Source organism: Nuphar pumila, chromosome 16, assembly GCF_984573655.1.
Source record: "Nuphar pumila chromosome 16, dmNupPumi1.hap1.1, whole genome shotgun sequence".
Lineage (NCBI taxonomy): Eukaryota > Viridiplantae > Streptophyta > Magnoliopsida > Nymphaeales > Nymphaeaceae > Nuphar > Nuphar pumila.
The window spans coordinates 57,086,915-57,108,298 of record NC_143264.1 but is presented as its reverse complement, the minus strand read 5'-3'; the positions used below and the strand labels follow the sequence as shown (position 1 = coordinate 57,108,298).

Genomic DNA, 21,384 nt, shown 5'->3' with positions numbered 1-21,384 from the left:
TGGTTTTACATATGAAAGCAAGGAGAGAAGAAATAGGGTGAGAGTGAATAGAGAGGAAAACTCAAAGGAAACTTCATTACCTCTAAAATGAGAGAGTTACAATTTATGTAACACAGACTCTTCTAGCAGGGCACCGCACCCGCATCGCACCCGCACCCAGGTGGATGCGACACTTGGACACAACTTCCTTTGTGTTAGGTGCAGTCAACCACATTAAGGTCCATTTATATCCAAAAGTAGATTCAGTTAACCCTAATCAAGTCTATTTTTATGTATATAATAAATACATAAATACATAAATACATAAATACATAAATACACACATACACGTAGTGTTAACTTAAAACTATATATATATACCCTCCCACATCCCCGCACCCAAGTTTTTTTAAAGTGCCACATCGCCGCATCTGCACCCGCACCTATGTGACATAGGTTACAATATATATGAGACATCTCCTCTACCTCACTACGAGACAAAAACTGTTGACTTTACACTAATTGAAAATGAACAAGAATACCTTTAGAAAGAATGACACATACACATATATACGATAAAGGGGTAGCACCCAAAATTGTCATACATATGATACACAAGTCTCAACACTCCCCTCAAATTTGAGATGATGTAGGAGGAATTATCTCTAGTTTGGAAAGGAATGAACTAAAATGTAAATGAGTAAGACTCGTAGTGAACACATCTGCAATTTGATCCTTAAAGCTCACGTGCTCAATAGCGATAACTCCATCTTCATAGGCTCTTTTAATAAAGTAACAATCTATCTCAATATGCTTAGTCCTTTCATGAAACTCTAGATTCTTTATAATATGAATGACACTCATATTTTCACAATACAGAGGTTTGCCCATAAATATGGGCTCCTAATTCTCCTAATAACCACCTTATCCAAATAATTTCAGTTGTAACTTGAACCATATTCTTATATTCTGCTTCATTTGTGTATAATGTAACTCTTTGATGCTTCTTGCTCTTCCAAAAAATTAAGGGGCTCCCAAGAAAAATACAAAATTCAATATTTGAGAGATGATCCTGGGCAGATCTCCCAAAATCTGCATTGCAAAAGGCTCTAAGATCTGTGAAAGAGGATGAAGAGAAGAACTTTCCATCATGCATACTGTCCCTTACATATTTGATGATCCAAAGTTCTGCAACAAGATGAACCGATATGAGGGAACTCATAAACTGACTAACCACATGAACAGTATAGGTGATATATCAATATGGCCTGGATATGGTCCAGTATATCAAACTCTCAACTAGTTGCCTGTACACAACTGGATCCTCTAGCTCTACTCCATCTAAAGCTCTCAATTTTACTTTTGTTTCCATAGGAGAACTAACCCTTCTAGAATTATTTACTAGCATCGCGTTTACAACAAGATCAGTTGCATACTTATGCTGAGACAAGTAAAGTCCTCTCTTTGAATATGCATCTTTAAGACCAAGTGAATATTTCAGATTTCCTTCCTCTTCTTCTTTGTGTACTTTTGGTACTACTCTTGTTGGTTCTTCGAGTAGTTTCTCGAAATGGTTAATAGACCCAGGTGTATCATCTCATATGACTGCACATGAGTCTATTCTAACTAGTTGTCATCCTTGCAGTGACTCATTTAGCACTGCAAAATTGCAAATGGGTCCTCTATGGGAGTTTCTAAAGTTGGATTTGTCACTCCCATATCTTGTCTTATGAGCAACTTGAATATCTCTCAAATTTTTCATGTCCTTCTTTAGCTATGAACCTTATATTTGTTGGCCAAATTACTAAAGATAATTGTAATGTAATCTTTTATTTTGTGGATTGTGTTGTGCAAGATCAGCTTTCAGGAAAGAGAATTGGGATTGGCCATATGAGAGAGGATCTATATTACCTTGACTCATTGGATTTGAGTTCTCAAAAGAAGTTTGGAGGTGGTTTAGGAGCAGCTGTTTTGGATGAGCCTATGTTGTGGCATTAATAACTTTGTCATATTTCTAGTTTCAGACTATAGTATCTTGTTTCTTCTTATAGTTTTGGTAGGACTAAAGTTTTTGTGTCAGATCATGTGAAAGAGTGTGAGAGCTTAAGGTTAGCAAAGAGTCATGCCTTTCCCTTTGGGTCTAGGGAGATAGTCAGTCCCAGCCTTTGATCTTGTTCATTCCGATGTCTGGGTTCCTTCACCAGTCTTGTTGAAGGGAGGTTCTGCCTAATTTGTCAGTTTTATTGATGTTTACACAAGATTTATTTGGATTTACTTTACGAAGAACATAAGCGAGCTATTTGAGATCTTTAAGAAGTTTTGTGCCATGATTGAGACTTAGTTTTCTGCCAAGGTTAAGATCATTCCCTCATATTCAGGGGAATATATTAGTTATGTACTTCAAAATTTCTTACAAATGAAAGGGATTGTTCATAAAAAAACATGTCCATATACACATGAGCAGAACAAAGTTGCAGAGAAGAAAAAGACATATTTTGGAAACTACCAGGGCTCTCTTGTTTTATAGTTGTGTGCCTAAGATCTATTGGGTTGTTGTTGTGTGTATGCCAATATATCAAATTAATCCAGAGTTACCGAAAGCTTCTTAGATAGGTGGGAAGACCGCTTTTCGGAAACTTATTTTGGAAGCACGATACTCCTCGCTTTCGAAACTTGATAGGAATCTCGATTTTTCCATGCTTTTCTTATGCTTTCCACATGCTTCATCTATTCTTCTTATATATTTTCTCATTCTAATTTTCATGTTTTTTATGTGTTTCCTCGCACGCTTCTTACTCACTTCCATGTGCTTTCTCTAAATTGGCAATTATCATTTTTTAATTTTGTTAAAAATTTAATTCTTACACTAAAAAATCATAAAATTTAAGAATAGTCACTTTTATTTTAGTTTTTATTTGTGTTCCATTTTGATTCTCGTTCAATTCTTATATTGCTTTTTTTTATTCCTTGCTTCCCACTTCCTATACATTTTAAAATGCATCGCCTATCGCTTTCGCTTCCCGCATTGTTTCCCGCTTCCACTTCCTAGTTTGAAAACCTTGGATTAATCACATGCCACTTGGAGTTCTTAAAAGCAGTGTTGTAAGTATCGTACAATGTAGTACAATACGTATCGTTACTTTTGGGTTGTGGGATACGATACATACTCGTATCACGATATGAGTGTGTATTGTACCCGTATAAGGTGCATCGTACAATACATCGTTGTATTGTGCCGTATCGTACGATACACTTTTGAGGGTCGACTTCTCCATTTGTCTAGAGGCCATTAGAAGTGCATTTTCACTTTTTTTCACCCAAAGAAGTGGGTTAAAGTAAACAAATTGCATTTTCAATATTTTTTTACTCAAGAAAATGAGTTAAAGTAATTTTTTTTATTACGAGTAAAATTACAAAGCTACTCTCCAAAAAAATTTTGCCTGGGGGAGGGGGGCTTCCCCCTTACTACCACCTCAAAAAAAGTTGGATCTTCGAAAATTAAAGATTTATATCAAGGTAAAAATCAGGCTCCAAACTTCAACAAAGATGGCGTAAGATGATTCGGCATGTCAATAGGGCATTCAAGTAATGAGTGAAAACCAATTGAAAATCGAATGCAACTATTGCCATAATATTCTTTTTTGTGTAATATGAAAGTATGAGTCTTGTGGCATGTTCTTAATTGCAAGATATTTAATATTTTGCATTGTTTTTATGAGATAGTTGATGTTTGATGATGTCTTATGCAACTCATAGAGACATGTTTCATATGTGATTTTATGATTGTATTTTGTGCAATTCATCATTGTTTCATGTGATATGATTTTTTTAGAAATTTTGCTATTTTTTTCTTATATATATTTTTTATTTTTGAAATTTTTTATTAAAAATTTATGATATTTTACGATACGATACAGTCTTAATTTGGGCTTGACTGATATGGGTAATGATACGATACTTACAACCTTGCTTAAAAGTGTTTATCCATTATCAAAAGTTGTATCGTATTGCACCCAATTACAATTTGTTAAGAATATTTGGTTGTACTTGTTTTTTTTTTTTGTTACATAAGCACTATAAAGATAAACTTTCTCTTCCAGCTTTTATTGCTTCTTTGGTTTTCCTAATGGGCAGAAAGGTTATAAATGTTATGATCTGGTTGAAAATAAGATTTGAATCTCTAGACATATAGTCTTTCATAAGCATACTGTAATGAAGTATGCAGAAAGATAAAGAATGCTAACATGCATTCACAATGTCCCACAATGGACTAATACACAATAGGAACAATAGCCAAGTCCACTATGGGACAATACATACATAAGCTTTAAGGAAAGCACAAGCTAAAATATAAAATCTCTTTATTGAGAGAGAGAGAGAGCACTAAGGCTTAAAGAATACAAAGGGGTTCACCCCTATTTATACAAAAAAGAACCACCTCAAAAGGAGGACCAAAAGGGGGCTCCCATAGAGTCGTTGGGAACCCCAAACGTCTCTATGGAGGGGCCCCTTTTGGCGTGAAATGAAAAGAAATAAAAAAGAAAAACAAAAAACAAAAAATAAAAAAACCTAATCTATTTACATAGTTGTTTATTAAAACAACTATGCGAAAAGACTGAAATACCCCTATTGGGTATTATATATATATATGTGTAGGTACATGTATGTATTTTAACACTCCCCTCAAACTTTACGAGGAGATGACCGAAAGTTTGCAAAGGAGAAACATGAAGCAGGGAGCAAGAAGGGCTTTAGTGAAAAAATCCTCTAACTGATATTCTGATGTGACATATGACAATGTAACTGTTCCACGTAGATACTCGTCACGAACATAGTGACAATCCATCTCTATATGTTTGGTTCGCTCATGGAAGGTGTGATTGCTGACAATATAAATGGCACTTTTGTTGTCACAACAAAGCTTTGAAGCACCAGAAATATCAACTCCCATATCTTTGAGAAGACTTCGAAGCCAAACAAGTTCCATTGTAGTAGTTGTCATAGCCCGATATTCAGCTTCAGTGGAGGATAGTGAAACTTTCTATTGCTTTTTGCATCTCTAAGCAATTAAGGAACCTCCTAGAAAAACACATAAACTAGTAGTTGAAATTCTATCATTAGGGTTACCTCCCCAATCTGCATCAGTATAAGCAAATAAATTTAATGAAGAAGATGAGGATATGAATAACCCTTTAGTTATGGTGTTTTTGATGTATTGGATGTTCCGGAGCACATCACCCATATGCACAGTTGTAGGAGCATGCTGAAATTGGCTAGTAGGGTGAACAACATAAGCAATGTCAGGCCTGGTGATAGTCAGATATGTGAGAGATCCGATAAATTATCTGTAGGGTGTAAGATCTTTTAAAAGAACCCCATCCTTCAACCTTAATTTGACATTTATTACTTTTGGAGTCTCCACCTTTTTATCATTTGAAATGTTGTGATAGAATATATCCTCGGGGAGAATATACAACTTCAATGCCAAGGAAATATATAAGAAAACCTAAATCAGACATGTCAAAGTTATCTTTTAGCATATTTTTAACATTAACAATATTATCTTGATAATTTCAAGTGATAATCATGTCATCAACATAAAGTAATAATATAACAATCTTAGTACTTACACTTTTCACAAAAAGAACAATGTCAGTATAACAGGAACAAAATCCCAATTTAATCATGATATTACTAAATCGATCATACCAAGCCTTTATGGCTTTCTTAAGACCATATAAAGCTTTTAAAAGTTTAAGAGTTTGACCTTGTCCAATGTTAACTCCGGGTGGCGGATCCATATATACTTCTTCGTTGAGATTCCCATTTAGAAATGCATTTTTTACATCGAGTTGATATATAGGTCATTTTTTAATTGATGCGACAACTATTAAGGTTCTAACACTTGTCATTCTGGCTCAAGAGCGAATGTTTTCTCATAGTCAATTCCATATTCTTGCGAATATCCCTTAGCCACTAATCTGACCTTATATCTTTCTAAGGATCCATCGCTTTTGGTTTTAACCTTAAAGACCCATCGACATCCAATAGGTTTTTTATGTGAAAGTAGTTTGACTATTTTCAAGTATTGGCCTTTTGTAAGGCATCTAGTTCTACTTTCATGGCTTTAACCCAATGTGATATAGTTTTGGTTTGATTATAATGACCGGGTTCATAATATGAATGTAGTGTTATCAGACATGCTGTTGTAAACACACTTACCGAGCCGAGTCCACTCGGCTGGGGCTCATATGGTCCGAAGAGGCCTGGTAATCGAGCCTGTCAACCCAAATTGGATACTGTCCAGGTCTGGCCAAGTATGGCCAGACCACACAAATATTTTTTTGAAAGGCACCAGCCGACTCGGTTGGCTGGGGCTGGCGGCCAACACCCACAGGCCCAAACCGGGCTTGTGTACATAGCTGACGACTGGCTGTAAAAAAAAAACAAAATCAAAATCTGACCACACGAAAACTAATCGGTTCATGTGCTGGACAGTGGTAGATTGCTTTCATTATGTAACCAGTCACAAGCTGATCAAGACAATACAACATAGGTTAAACATCCAATTTTTACACCTTGATCAAATCATGCTTATGCACAGTAAAGAATGACAACAGAACAACTTTGGTATCAAAATTTCTGATCCCACATAAACCAGGAAATAACTATATTTGTTCTATTAGGTACGAATTTTTCAAGACGATATACACTTTATATACATATACCAATCAATGGTACACGCAGATTCAAGATGGGCCAAACAAAGCAAATCCTGCTCAAACCGATTCTGACTGTTTTTGCCCAGCGTGAAACCTAGTTCAAAAACAGCGATGGGGCCAACATATGTGTATGTCCATCTTACCATCCTAATCAAGATCGATCTCAGCAAAAAGACTGGTTCTTTTAGATTCATGCACACTAATTCAATCTTTTGCCTATAGAATCCCATGAGAAAGATAAAAGAACCATACAACGTACTCATTATGAAAGAAAAACACATATACGATCAGACTCAGACAACTGCATGCTAGGTGTACCCAAAACCAGATACACGATTCTTGATTCAGAGATAGATTTGCAACAGATTAAGCATGCAGGACACAGGTTTAAATCCGGTCACGGAATTACAACTGGTTTGCATAACAAATACCTTTGCAACAGATTTGTCACATATATATATATATATATATATATATATATATATATATATATATGTGTGTGTGTGTGTGTGTGTGTGTGTGTGCTTTGGGCATCAATAAATCATGCTTTTACTAGGGAAAAAGGGGTCTAAATCTGAATACACATATCCAACTGTGCATATCACGATATTTCATAAGTGATTACGAGAAACTAAATAAGATTCATGGTTTCTTTTTAAAAAAAAATATCCCATAAATCAGATTTAGGTTCTTTTCCCTTTTCGAATCAAAGAAACGACCCGTACCTTTGCAAAAATTGAAGAAAATATGAGAAACGATGGTGGAAAAGGGGTTGGATGGCTGGAGAAGAAGAGCCTTCTTCTTTCTTCCGCTCTTTTCTCTCCTCCCCTTTCTCTCTCTCTCTCTCTCTCCTCTTTCCCTCTTTCTTTCTCTTTCCCTTCTTTTTTTTGTTTTAAATAGAGTGAGAGGGGGTGACTCCCCCCCTTCTCCAGCCTCTCTAAGAGAGTTTCCAAAAAAAAAAAATGGAACTCTCTCTCCATCTTGTTTCCAATTTTTTTTGAAACTCTTCAAAAAGTTGTCTTTTCTACTTTAGGTATTTTTTAACTTTTCAATTCTTTTAAAACTCTCTCTTAAGTAAGAATACAAACTCTTTTAAGGAGTCCTACTCAGCCCTAAAATAAAATTCGGAATTAATATAATATAATATAATATAATATAATATAATATAATATAATATAAAATATTAATTAATTAAAAATGATCTAAATGCTTTCAGAAATAGCCAAATTAACCCAGAAGGCTTCTTAATCTTATTAAACTTCAAATTAAAGTTTTTTTTATTGAATTAAAATCTAGAAAACGTTGGCTTGAATTTGGATCTGGATCTGGATCCAAAATTCAAACCTATACCCAAAATGAAAATGGATCAAGATCTGGATTAAATCTAGATTAAAGTAGGTCTTAAATAAGATCCAAATTCATAATAATTCAGATCATATGCATTGGATCCAACCCGATCCAACTCTGGATCCGTTTTGACAAACTGCTCAATTTTTGAAAAACTGTGATTTTCGGGCCAACCGGAACTCGAATCTAGGAAAGTAAAATATCATTGTGCTTAGAATTTCGAAACACATTTAATGACATATTACACAAAAATCAAATTCTGAATTTCGCCTAAAAATAACCTGAATTTTGCTCGAATTTAAAGGTCGAAATTAAAACTCTCTATCTCGCTTTGATTGGCTCGTTACGACCTTGTCGATGAGACATGAGCCAGGCCCAGACTCAGACTCAAAGACATCAGTCTAAAAACGGAGCCTCAAACGATTTTTCTCCCAGACAACCAAATTTTTGACAAAATTATAAAATGACTAAATACCAAAATACACGATATTACACAAATACCCAAAACTTGGGTTACCACTACAACTAAGATGCCCAAAATCATATTAAAACTCTCTCAAATCACCATAGAATACACCCAAATAGCATCCAAATGCTTGCATACTGAGAAACAACCGGAATGCATCCAACCCAAACCAACAAAAGCTACTGATAAGGTTGATATGAGCTTTTTTCTCGCTCCAAATCAACCTATTATCCAGAAAATATTAAAAAATCCATAGAAAATCCAATACTGATCTGATTGACGCGATTTCAGACAATCTGTACTGACAGTGCTGACATCAACATGAACGAATCCTAATTTAGGGCACAAGCTTTAAGGTGAATGGAGTCTCCTGACCTCAATCTCAATCTTCCTTTTGGTTCAGATATGACTTTGATACCATATGAAAGCAATGAGAGAAGAAATAGGGTGAGTGAATAGAGAAGAAAGCTCAAAGAAACTTTATTACCTTTAAAATGAGAGAGTTACAACAATATATGGGAGACATCCCCTCTACCTCATCACAAGACAAAAACTGTTGACCTTACAGTTTACACTAATTAAAAATATACAAGAATACCCCTAGAAAGAATGAAATATACACATATATACAATAAAGGGGCAACACCTAAGATTGTCATACATATGATACACAAGTCTCAACATCACATACATACATATCTATGGTATTCAGACACTCCATTTTTCCCTCTTTACCCTTGTCGACACGCGTATCCCCATGTTGACACCTGTACACACCATTTTATCCTCTGTACATACAAGTTTGTATTTAATTTATAATTTATTATAACTTTATATTTTCAGTATGTAATATATATTTTAGATATAACATATATATTTAGATTATATTGTGTTTATTTTAAATTTATTTTGTATTTATGTGATATTTAATATATATAACCGTGTCCTCATACCCACATTTTTTGGAATTTCCATGTCGTACCCTCCGTACCCGCACCCGTACCCGCTCCCACACCTGCACCCGTACCTAGGTAATATTGATACATATAAACATGCACACATTAGATGAAAAAACTGGTTTTCTTGTTTTCTTCCTTTTTTTTGTTTTTAAAGTCAAGCTGGGCGATGGCCCCTGTGGGATTTGAACCTGAAACCCTTCTGTTACGATAGTATGACCCAACTATCTGACTGTCTCATTTTATCCCGAGGAGTTGTTTTGTAGCATATACATGGAAAAATTTCAAAGCTTAGAAACATAGGAAATTGTGTAAATAACTCGGCACTTGATTGTTGTTTTTTTAGTGTGATACCTCATCTACTGTTTGACCTTCTTGATGACCTCTGTTTGATGTCTGTGATGAAATGCCTTCAAATTTATGAATCCCATTACTGAATCTGAAGTGATCAGTTTCTTGTGCAAATCATGCATCTCTACTTATTGGTTGATTATTTAGGTATTTGTAATATTGATTCTCCAAATACTCTTTGCTGCCAAATGTACTTTAAAGGTTTTCTTGATTTAATTTCTAAGTTTTCTCTTTTCTCATTGATATCTTTTCTATTTGATTGTTTGTTAGTCTTGAATATTAGGACTTATAGGTGCCTTTTTGCAACAAATACTCTTCATAGGCATAACCACAGCTGAATGATGATGCGGTTCTATAAGAATGTGGTAATAAATGAACCATGTTAATTTAAGGATCTTTTATTCTCGTAATCTAAGTTTTTCAAGCATTAATTAGAACTGATTCAAGGTATACAATGTTGGATCATTGAATTTGCTACGTGTAATGCCCCAAAATTTCAACTTGTGATTTCGAAAATATTGATGAAAAACCTTTTAAAGATTGGGATTTTGACTTTTAAAATGGACAGCGGAAACAATTTAGAAATGAGCACAAGTTGGCAAATTCTGGGCGCGTTAGCTTTAAAATCATCATCTATAAAACAATTACTCAAATGAAGTGAGGAACAAAATCATAAATTATTAATAGAATTTGCAGTTTATTACAAAAATAAACATTCTTCCCACAATTCAAAAATCTAAAGAAAACCCAAAACAAAGAGCCAATACGCCAATAGAAAGAAGGAAATCTCGAGCCAAGTTGCATCGCGCCATCGGCCGCCTGTAAGGTCCTACTCGTCACTTGCCCATGAAATGGGTCAGTTTTATAACAAACTGATAGGTGCACGAATAGACAATGAAGAATAAATAAAATAGGACATTCATAGGATAAATAATTTATTTCATTAAAAGCAGTAATTAAAATTCGTAATGAAAATGCGAGAAAGTAAATCTATTCTAGCATGTGTAACATATGCAAATGACTACTGTACTGAAAGAGATATTCATCACAAGATAATAGCAACATCGTAAACAGTATGAATCTTATTAGTCTACAATTATTGTGAACAAAATATTCTTTAACTTCTGATATTAACTGGTCTGTGGGTACGCACAGACGTGAAACGTAGAAACAATCGAGATCGATCCAAGGGTTTATTATGTCAAATATTTTTCATTAACCCGGATAACTGACTGAGTCCGCTCCTAAGATGACGGTTAGTGATCAAGAGAGTAAATCCCCAGAGGCATTCGTGGCCCATGAATGTATCCAACTTCTACAGAAGTACCTAGGAGCTACCACCTAGGATAATTTATGGTAGTCCCATTTCTCCTAACTCCGATGAATGGGGAAACCGAGTTTTTTGCTCGAGGGGTGATTGTTAACAACCTGTTCATCAAAGTTTTTGTACCATCCATCCCCTCCCTTGTTGAACCGTGAGAGTCGAATGGGCACGACGGGGGTTTCTTAACCATCGCCCTATTCTATATGCTCTGGTCTATCAGACCCACTCGAGCATCTTGCCTGTGAAGGCAAATTATCACAATTTATGTGATCTCAACATTGTGCTCTATACACGCTTCGAGGTTGCCATAACCTCATCATCCAAACATCGTAACACCAACGCGACGTACTTGTCTAAAAGTATAGCCGTATCTGTCTAAAGGTACGACTACGATGAGAGGGTAACAATTAATATGTTGCAATTCATTTGGTTCCAATATGACATGTATTGCTCTTTGAGCGTTTGGCCTATGGAGGCGAACATCATTACCTTTATTTATTTCAACAGAGTGCTCATTGCACAGTTCGAGGTGCTCAACGACCTCTCATACTTATCATTGTAGTGTGCGTACCGTACCTGTCTAAAGGTCGGACTACGATGGTAGATCATGGGTTTCTCGAAGGATAACCCAACACTGTATTTCGTATGATATAGTATAAGTGATTTCAATTAGCAAGCTTAGTTTCTACAAAACAAGAACACAAGTTTCAGGATCGCCGTGGATCCGAGTATCTCTCCTGAGTAACCGACTCAGGGTACGGATAATTGCATCTAGCGACTCACAGAGAGAACACTAGCTTTATAAGCAGGCTTTCGTGCTCAAGAAGTTGAGCCTTGCACAAGGAAGACCCTCTTCTCGATACTATAGTGTCTAGACTCAACTTTGCACATTTTTTGAAAGATGCAAAATGTTGAACGCGCACCTGCACACCTTGCGGGGCTTGCCTGAGGGTGGCAAAAGAACAACCATGTACTAGCAAAACTAAGTATCTACGATACGACATCAACAGAAAGCAAGTACAAAAAATAGTAATAGGAATTTACTATAGAGCAAGTCTATGCATATAGAATACAAGAAAACATGTAAACTTCAGGGAAATAAAGACAAGTAAAAAATAGATCACAAAGTCATGTGCATGTAAATATCACTTGTCATTATCTCAATATCCAAATACTTTATTTAATTCATCCAAAGTTCTCGTGTAACTTTTCCTTACCTCGGGAGTTTGCGTCGCTGCGTGAGCTTATGAGTGTAAGTGATGTAGGGCTCGGGCTGCGGGGCACGAGTGGGATCCGTCGTGCGTACTGCAACCAAATAAGAGTGATTATCAAAATACAGGAAGCGTTGACCGAGTTGGGACTGACCCCATTCAGAGGAAGTAGGGGGCGACATGAGTGGGTCCTACCCGACTAACCCGGAGGCTGAGGTTAAACTGACCCCAACTCGAAATACGACGTAACATAGGGTTTTGAACTTGCAACGTCCCGACACATGGTGACGAGCACTAGCTGCTCTTACCAGACAAGAGAGAGAGAGAGAGAGAGAGAGAGAGAGAGAGAGAGAGAGAGAGAGAGAGAGAGAGAGAGAGAGAGGCATCACCTCTGCATTTACCAGACAAGGCTGAGGTTCTACCAAAAAAGGGGAATCAGGCAGAGACATCACCCCTGCCTGCCTGCAGGAAAAGAGAGGCGACAAGGGCATGTCCCTGCCTGTTGAAATCAGGGAGGCGGCAGGGGGCGAGCCCTTGCCTGCCGCAAACAGAGAGGCGATAGGGGGCGAGTCCCTGCCTGCCGCAAACAGAGAGGCGGTAGGGGCGTCCCCTGCTTGCCCAGAAAACAGAAAGGAGGCAGGGGTGAGCCCCTGCCTGCCAGAAATTGAGAGGTGGCGTGGGCGAGCCCCTGCCTGCCGACAACAGAAAGGGAGGGCACGGCAGGGGGCCACCGGCCCTTTGGTAGCAGGATCAAAGAAGATGAAGGAGAAGAAGGAGAGGGAATAGAGAGAAAGGGAGGGCACAATAGGGGCCGTCGACCCTCTGACAAACAGAGAGAGAGAGAGAGAGAGAGAGAGAGAGAGAGAGAGAGAGAGAGAGAGAGAGAGAGAGAGAGAGAGTACCTGGGAGAAGACCGACATCACCGGCGCTGTCGCACGTAGGGGGGCGACACTGGTTGCGGCTTCCTCCAGCGAACCAAAGAGGACGAGGGAGGTGAGTAGGGGAGAATCAAGAGGAGAGGAGGAGGGGCGCAGGGGTGAGGGTTCCCCCCTCACCCTTACGTGCTTTTAAAGGCACGGGAGGGTTTCCCTTTTCAACAGAGGGAGGAAGGGGGAAAGCGACAGGGGGGGAGAGGGTTTTTTAAAAATAGAACCCTTGCCCCTGCGTCAGGCATTATAACCCTAACGGGTTATTAGATCTGGATCCGACCCGAGTTTAAATATATTCTTTTTAAATCGTGGGTTTTACAGTACGTGACATGGGTATGCCCCTATATCCCAAGTACATGTATTGGCACGAGCACGAGTACAGAGTACTGGTCAGTCAAATTCGGACCCAATACTCTATATTCATTTGTGTGTGGAAGTTTTGCTTGGTGAAAGGGCGAGGCTGTTTTGATCTTGCACTTCCCCTCCTCTTTCCAGCTATGGGTTCTGGTAGGAGAGAGAGAGAGAGAGAGAGAGAGAGAGAGAGAGAGAGAGAGAGAGAGAGAGAGAGAGAGAGAGAGGTGGTCTCTTGTCATACCATTCGTACATGAACCCATACCTATGTGACATTGCCATAAGCTCATAAGTGTGTTTGCTTAAAGGTTTTAGAAGGTAAAAGCTAAAGCAAGTCAATAGTGTTCTAGAGATGCAGCATGGCCTTCAAGATGTGCACCTTTGTAGGGAAAAAGAGTTACTAAGAAATTCAAATGTTGAAGAAATTATGGTATGAAAAATAAGAGCATGTTATGTAGTCAAATAGATCTGACAACTTTCGAATAGTGTAATACATGTGATAAGGGTGTATTATAGTATTTCTAGTTTTGGTCAGAGTTACTGGAAGCGCCTAGGTAAGTGGGGAAGCGCACTTCGGAAGTGCGAAACGCTGCGCTTCCGAAACGTGCGGGGAAGCGTCATTTTTTTAATGGGAAGCACACTTCCCTTTTATGGGAAGCGCGCTTCCCATCACGCTTCCCCCATTTTTTCAAATTTTTTTGTATTATTTATTTATTTTTTTAGTTTTTTTCGCTTCCCCCTCGCTTCCTAGGTCGCTTCTGGTTCACTTCCTAGGTCGCTTCCGGTTCACTTCTTAGGTTGCTTCTGAGACGATTCCCGATTCACTCCTAAGTGGTCCCACGCTTCCCGCTTTCTAAAATTTTGAAAGTGCCTCGCTTCCCGCTCCCACTTTCCGTATCGCTTCCCGCTCCCGCTTCCTCAACTGGCAACCATGGTTTTGGTGGTACCTCCTATTCATGTACATATGATTATTTAAGAAGGGCATTGTTGTATTTTTCTCGGAGAATAGGAAATCGACTGATTTTGTCTTTTAGTGTAGCTAAGAGGGGCTGACCCCTATATGTTGTAAACTCTAATTTTGCTCGTGAATGAAGCATATTGCTTTCTTTCTTGTTCTTTGTTCTTGCTCCTTTTCTGATTGCCAGTCTTGATTTCTCAAGCACGAATAACAACTATGTTCATTGGTTGAGAGCTTCTGGTAGTGAATTAAATAACAAATACAACTAATGAAAAGGTAGTTGCCAAGTTGCTCAATGTGAGTACAATTACGAAGTATCAAGTTCAATTGCTGATTCCATATGATTCCTTGCCAAGTGTTCTGATAGCCCTTTGGCCTTTGGCTTCAACTATTCTTTTTTCCTTTGCAACTCTCCTTAAGAATTCAAAATTCAGAATTAGAAGGATAGAAAAGGGAAAAAGTAAAGGCTGAAAGGTACCCTAAACACATGAATGCCTCTTTAGGATAGATTCTTAGTAGATTCCGTGATTATTTCAGACATTTTTCTGTGTTATTTTTTCTTTTCCTATGCTTATTGGTCATAAAGATACTTTTTGCTGGAAACTATTGTAATAATAGACAGTAACAAGTCTATGAAGTGAGTTTTTGTCAGCCTCTAGGGCAATTGAGAGCATGCGCCTTTCTTGACTTTAGCCTTTTGAGGAGAAACGCCCTTCTGGTATTTTGAGGTGAGTCGTGCCATTGAGCTCAAAAGGCTTACATGTTCTATCCACCATCTTGATCATAAAAAAAAGAAAAAGAAAACCAATTCAAATCTAGTTTTTTTATTGTTTTAGGCTTTCAAACAACAGTAGTAGCTCATGAAAACTAGGTTAAGCCACTGAAACTAGGTTTTGTAAAGCCAGTTTTTGTCAGGTGAGGCCCTAACAAAAATAAGGACTCAATTAACTTTATGTTTGACTTCTTCTCTCTTTCTCTCTCTCTTTGTGCCCAATGTGTTGTGTCTAATTGTTCATAGAAACATCATTTTTTTTAATCTTTAAAGCATTTGAATATGCCTCCGTTGGTCATGAAAGTGTTAAAATAGAGACGAAGTTGAGATTTCATAGTGTCTGAAGGTTGTGGGCCTTTTTGGCTCTATTTTTACCACCTTTGAGGGTTTTGGCTAGAACTTAGGTCTTTTTTTACAACCTCAAGCTCCACTCTTCAGCATTCTCCATTAATCTTCAAGACCATCATCATGCAATCTTTTTATCTATTTCAATCCTAATCATCCTCCCATTTATTTTTTTGACATGTACAAACTACAAAGGCATTCAAATTTCTGTCAACCACGCTGTTCTTGTGCTTTCCTATTGTGGCAAATGTTAAACCTCTATCCACAATCTCACAGTACCTTTTTCCAATATTGTTGGTACAAATTTGATTTCTCATTCATCTTACTAACTCACTCTTCTTTGTGGCTATACCCAATTCCTAGAGGCCATCATTATATTGATGAAGTTTGTTTACCTTTATCCTTTACCCTTGCTGTCTTGCTTATTTCCCATCATGGATAGGTTGATGCAATTCTGGTTCTTTTTCTGATGCTTATTGTTATTGAAGCATGTTTTTGCTTTTGTGTTTTACCTTTGTGTGGCTTCTAAGCTGTTGGAAAGGAAAAAGATTGAAAAGCTTATGTGTTCTTTCTGATGCAGGTTTCACAGTCATATGTAGTTGCCTCTCATGAAGATCACTTTCAAATAGTTCCTCACATTTTAAAGGAGCACATTCAACAAGAGCTAGACTATAAGGTCAATTATCATAAATGTTTGCATCTTCTATATCAAAATTAATAAGATTTGGTTTTTGATGGTTCTCAATTTGTGATGTTGATTCAGGTTATTGTGTTCTGTGCAACAGCAATGGTAACATCACTCATGTACCACCTTCTTCTAGGGTTAAAAATGGATGTCAGGGAAATTCATTCCCGAAAGCCTCAGCTCTATCGTACTCGTATATCAGATGAGTTCCGAGAGTCAAAGAGGCTTATTCTTGTTACTTCAGATGTTTCAGCACGTGGAATGGATTATCCAGATGTTACCATGGTTGTACAGGTAACTATTAGAAAAATTAGTGGTTATCCATCTGGTGCAAAGTTGATTGATAGAAATGCATCATATCATTGATCTTCTTCATGATAATCCATGTGGTGCAAAGTTGTTTGATAGAAATGAATCGTACCGTTGATTTTTTTCTTTGTGGTTATCCATCTGGTGCAAAGTTGCTTGATAGAAACGGATCATTCAGTAGATCTTTTCTTTTCTAAGGTTACTTTTTGGACACAGAGACAGACATATACATATATAAATACATATGCATTTATATATGTGTGTGTGTGTGGGGGGGGGGGGGGTATTGGCTGACTGTACCATACTCTATCAGAAACTCAGTTTGTATGATCAATTGTGAAATTTTGGCTCAGATTTTTGAAGCTCCTGAAAACCCTGCTTATGAAACACAATCAGATGACCCAAAATTTGTTTGATCAATCAAAGCATGTAAATCATATCTGTAGGGATTCATTGGCAGAAAAAACAAGAAATGTGAGAAAGCAGGTGGTTTTTACTAGAAAGTATTACACAGTTGAGTTCAGCCAATATTCTACTCTCAACACCACATGTTTCTGATATATATGTATGATTTTTGGGGGGTTGAAAATCAATGGGCTACAATATACCAAAAATTTTACCCCTCAAAAATTTGTATTTTTACATTTATAGAATGCGATCCAAGAGTCAATTCCTACTATTTGGTCCATTCTGAACACATCTATGGGTCAGATTTGGTCAAATGACCTGCCCCTATGAGTATCAACTAAGGGGTTTAGAACCCACGAGTGTAGCCAATATATATGTCTGCTCATACAATTTAACAATTTGCCATTTGTGCAATTTGAGGGATATCTTGGTTGACAGAGAGATGCATATTTCTTGGAAAATCTGCCACACATTCATAAGTGGCATCCGAAAGATTCATTTTTCGTAAGATGGCAGAAGAATCATGCAATCATTTATGAGAATCGTATGTCCTTTTTAAGTAGTTCTGTAGAATCTGTCATCGATAGTATTGGTAGTTGGTTGCTTTATTTGCTACTAGATTAAACATGTTGCAATTTTTTTTACCATATCCAAAGTCTACTAGATGTGGGCTATTTATAGCATGTTTATTTTCCTGCTTATTCTGTAGAATAAAAAGATTATGCTTAGTTGAGGCAACTTCTTCAGGTGGGCATGCCTTCTGATCGTGAACAATACATCCATCGTCTTGGTCGTACGGGGCGTGAAGGAAAAGATGGGAAGGGTGTGCTGCTTATTGCACCATGGGAAGAATATTTCTTGGATGAAATAAGGGATCTGCCCATTCAAAAATCTATGTTGCCTCAGATAGATCTGGATCTCAAAAACAAGGTTATTCTTTGATTCCAAGGCTTCAATTGCATGATTATATACACATCACACACGCGTTTTGTGATGTCATTATAAATTTGCCTCCATTTACCTACAATTTTAGCTTGTGCAAATTTAAGGTTTTCAGTGGTAACATTTGGGCCTGCACTTGGAGGCAGATAAGTTGGGATGGAGATGGTTTTATCAACTGGATGATGTTGAAATGCCACCATCTAGGCACCAATTGGTGCCTCTCATTTTTTCTTGCTATTTTTGATTGGTTATGCCCTGTTATTAATAAGCATCACCAGGTTTATTTGGTAAATTTGCATTGATTCACTTTATGCTTTTAGAACTTTTCAGTATGTGACCAAATTGAAATTATTGCAGTTGGATCCTTGTACTAGAACCTGCATCACTGACATAAACTCTAGTGGAATCTCTGGGAATTTCCTCCTGCATAATGTATTTATTTGATAACATGGGTTCTATTTGCATGATGAACTGGGTTGCTGGTATTATTTGTTTTTCCTTACCCTTGCGTGAATCGTGTTTATATTCCCTATGCGTTTCTTGCTACTCTCCATCTAACCTTGTCACCACTGGTGGTGTGGCTTCCATGTAAGCTTCTTTCTTCTCTGAAAACATTCGTTGACTCTTTAAGTGACTGCAGGCAACCATCTGAGAACACTGAATGGCCTTTGTTGGTCCATGCAAGTTGATAGTTTGGGTGATAGATAGTCTCACACGTGCATACACACGTGTACAATGCTAATCTTGTTATTCTGCCTGGATGGATGAAATGGAAAAATGTGTTCTTGTTGTGTCCTCCCATGTAACTTGCAAGCCTTATTTTAATCTTTTATTAATATCACCTAAAGCATGCTTTCCTGGGTTATATTATGGAAACATGTCATTAATGTGGTTTCTATCATCATTAGAGGTATGGTTGCAATGCTCAAATAATCAGTTACTATGACCATTCCATCTTCAATCAGGTGGAGAATTCACTCGGGAAGATAGATACCAGCATAAAGGAAGCTGCATATCATGCTTGGCTGGGATACTACAATTCCATTAGAGAAGTAGGCAGAGATAAAACCAGATTGGTTGAGCTTGCTAACCAGTTTGGCGATTCCATAGGCTTGCAGAGACTCCCATCAATGTTCAGGAAGACAGCATCAAAGATGGGTTTAAGGAACATCCCCGGAATACAAATCAGGAAATAACTTTTGTTTCAATTGGTTGCCTTTCTGCAATGTAACTGAGAAAGCAAAGATAGACCTGGCTAAGAAAGAGGACACAAGCTTGGATGGCTGGACCGTGTTGAAAAAATTGAACCTGATTACTGGCTTATTGTCAGGTTTGCAGTCTAAAGTTTGTTTCTATTGATGACAAGAGTTTTGCTTGCACACCCTTACACAGATTCTTGTAGATGCTGTGATTTCTTAAATGCGAGTATCTATGCAATGCACGTATGTGTTTTAATTGAGGGTTGGTGGTTGGGTTTGTGTTTTCTAGTGGTCTTGCAGAATTTTTTTTCCCCTCTGAAGAAATGTGTGAACTAAATTAATATAGTGTAAAATGAGATTATATTCCAAGTTCTCTTAGTGTGCATTTGCATTTTGGAAGGCATTTATGTTCTGCCCATGAGGTTGGTCGATGGGCCTCATGACTGGACGGGGTTGGTGTGAACATTCATCATTCCCCTGGTTGAAGTTGAACTGTTGGACAAGTTGAGGTTCTACTGTATGCTTTTACTGCTAAATTCTATCCTTGAGATAATGTCATAAGTCCTTGGAGTAGCTATGAGTGGTTGGCGTGTAACTACCAGTTGTGTTCGGCTTCATGCATCTCAAACATGGAAAAGTTCCTGGCGGTATCATCCAGTGCAACGCCATAATGTGATGTGTAGCCCACGCTAATAAGAACAAAACAGGTTGATGGTGGTCGTCATTATGTTCAGATTTCTTTTAAGGCGTTTGTTTCATGCCCATTCCTATGAAAGAACAGGAAAGAAGGAAACACCTCTAGGCAAAAAAATGTGTGGGCCCACATAATAAATGCAAAAAATCATTTTTTGTCAAAATGTGTTCACATCTTTCCCTTCCTGGCATCCCTTTCAAGGGAAAGTGGTTTGCTTTGGGTATATAATGTAACAAATGCCCCCTTAGCTTTTATTCTTCCTAAGTACGCTGGAGAATAGTCTCCCGTGGGATTTTAACCTCATTCCTCTGAGTTTAAGATGTTAAATAATGGCAAATAATAAATTGAATTCACCAATACAAGCTGAAATTTTCCATGTCAAAGAGTGTAAATTAGTTCCCGAGTATATGATTCACTCTCCCAAACAAGAAAGGCGAATCATGGTTGATTTTTGGTGCACCAGAACAACAGTAGCTGGAGTGATGAAACTCTTGCTAGGATGGCGAGAAGACAAACATGATGTGGAAATTGAGAACTATGGCTTTTTTTTAGCCTTTAAATCTCTAAATTGGGAATGATACATCGAATTCCTTTGCTTGGAATTTGGACAACTCTCTGACAATGTGATAAAAAATGAAAGACAAAAATGTGATTTTATTGGCATCAACAGGTTCTGTTAATAGTTCGAAATTTGTAAGAGTAAAAAGTTTTTGCTCTGAAGTAGCTATTCATAAAGGTGGTATAGCATAGGTTTTTGAACTATATTTAGAGGATCAATTACTAAATTTCCTTATTAAATTAAAAACGTAACAAGATATAGGCATTATACTTTTCTCAACTCTTGATATTTCTTTAGTTTCTGTCAACAGTTAAATATTATTATTTTAGTTCTTGGAAATTACCTTTTTTTATTGAATTTAATTCCTAAGTTGCCTGTTCAATAAACCGAATCTAGGTGTCACAATCATCATGCATCCAATTAGGTTAGGTTGGTAGTTTAGATATGCGTTTATGCATCATCTTAGGCCTCAACCAACCATATGAAAATGCATATCCTCAACATTTTAACCAAAACCTTGCATCAAATGCTGGGAAGCACTTCAGAAGTTCCCTTGTCAAACTTGCACAGTATAGAGCCCCCAAGGCCAATTTGCCCAGCTATGGTTGTCACTTGGTCTGATATCAACATAAGATGGATAAGTTCAGACCATTCCCATTTAGGGCATGCTTTCTTGCATCTCAAGTGATTCCAAATCCCATGTGATTCAAAATCATATGTTTCCAAATAATGATATGTCGGATATCTGATTCGAGTTGACATGTTTTTTTTTTCCAAATATAGATCCTTTAAGTAAGATCTAAATATACATCCAGATTGGATTCAGATATGTTCAATCAGATTACTTTCCAATTCAGGTCAGATTTAGATCAACATT

At 37.4% G+C, this 21,384-nt stretch overlaps 1 protein-coding gene across 2 annotated transcripts in view; it reads left to right on the top strand.

The window, feature by feature from the left end:
• Window positions 1-19,496, top strand: part of LOC149813263 (DEA(D/H)-box RNA helicase family protein) — a 43,669-nt gene extending 24,173 nt beyond the window's left edge. For both annotated transcript variants that reach the window (XM_089991452.1, XM_089991451.1), the window contains 4 exons: window positions 16,292-16,387; window positions 16,475-16,690; window positions 17,861-18,043; window positions 19,021-19,496. In XM_089991452.1, the coding sequence (XP_089847578.1) occupies window positions 16,292-16,387; window positions 16,475-16,690; window positions 17,861-18,043; window positions 19,021-19,251 (726 nt within the window). In that variant the 3' untranslated portion in view covers window positions 19,252-19,496. The remainder of the gene's footprint in view (window positions 1-16,291; window positions 16,388-16,474; window positions 16,691-17,860; window positions 18,044-19,020) is intronic.
• The last annotated feature ends 1,888 nt before the right edge of the window (window positions 19,497-21,384 follow it).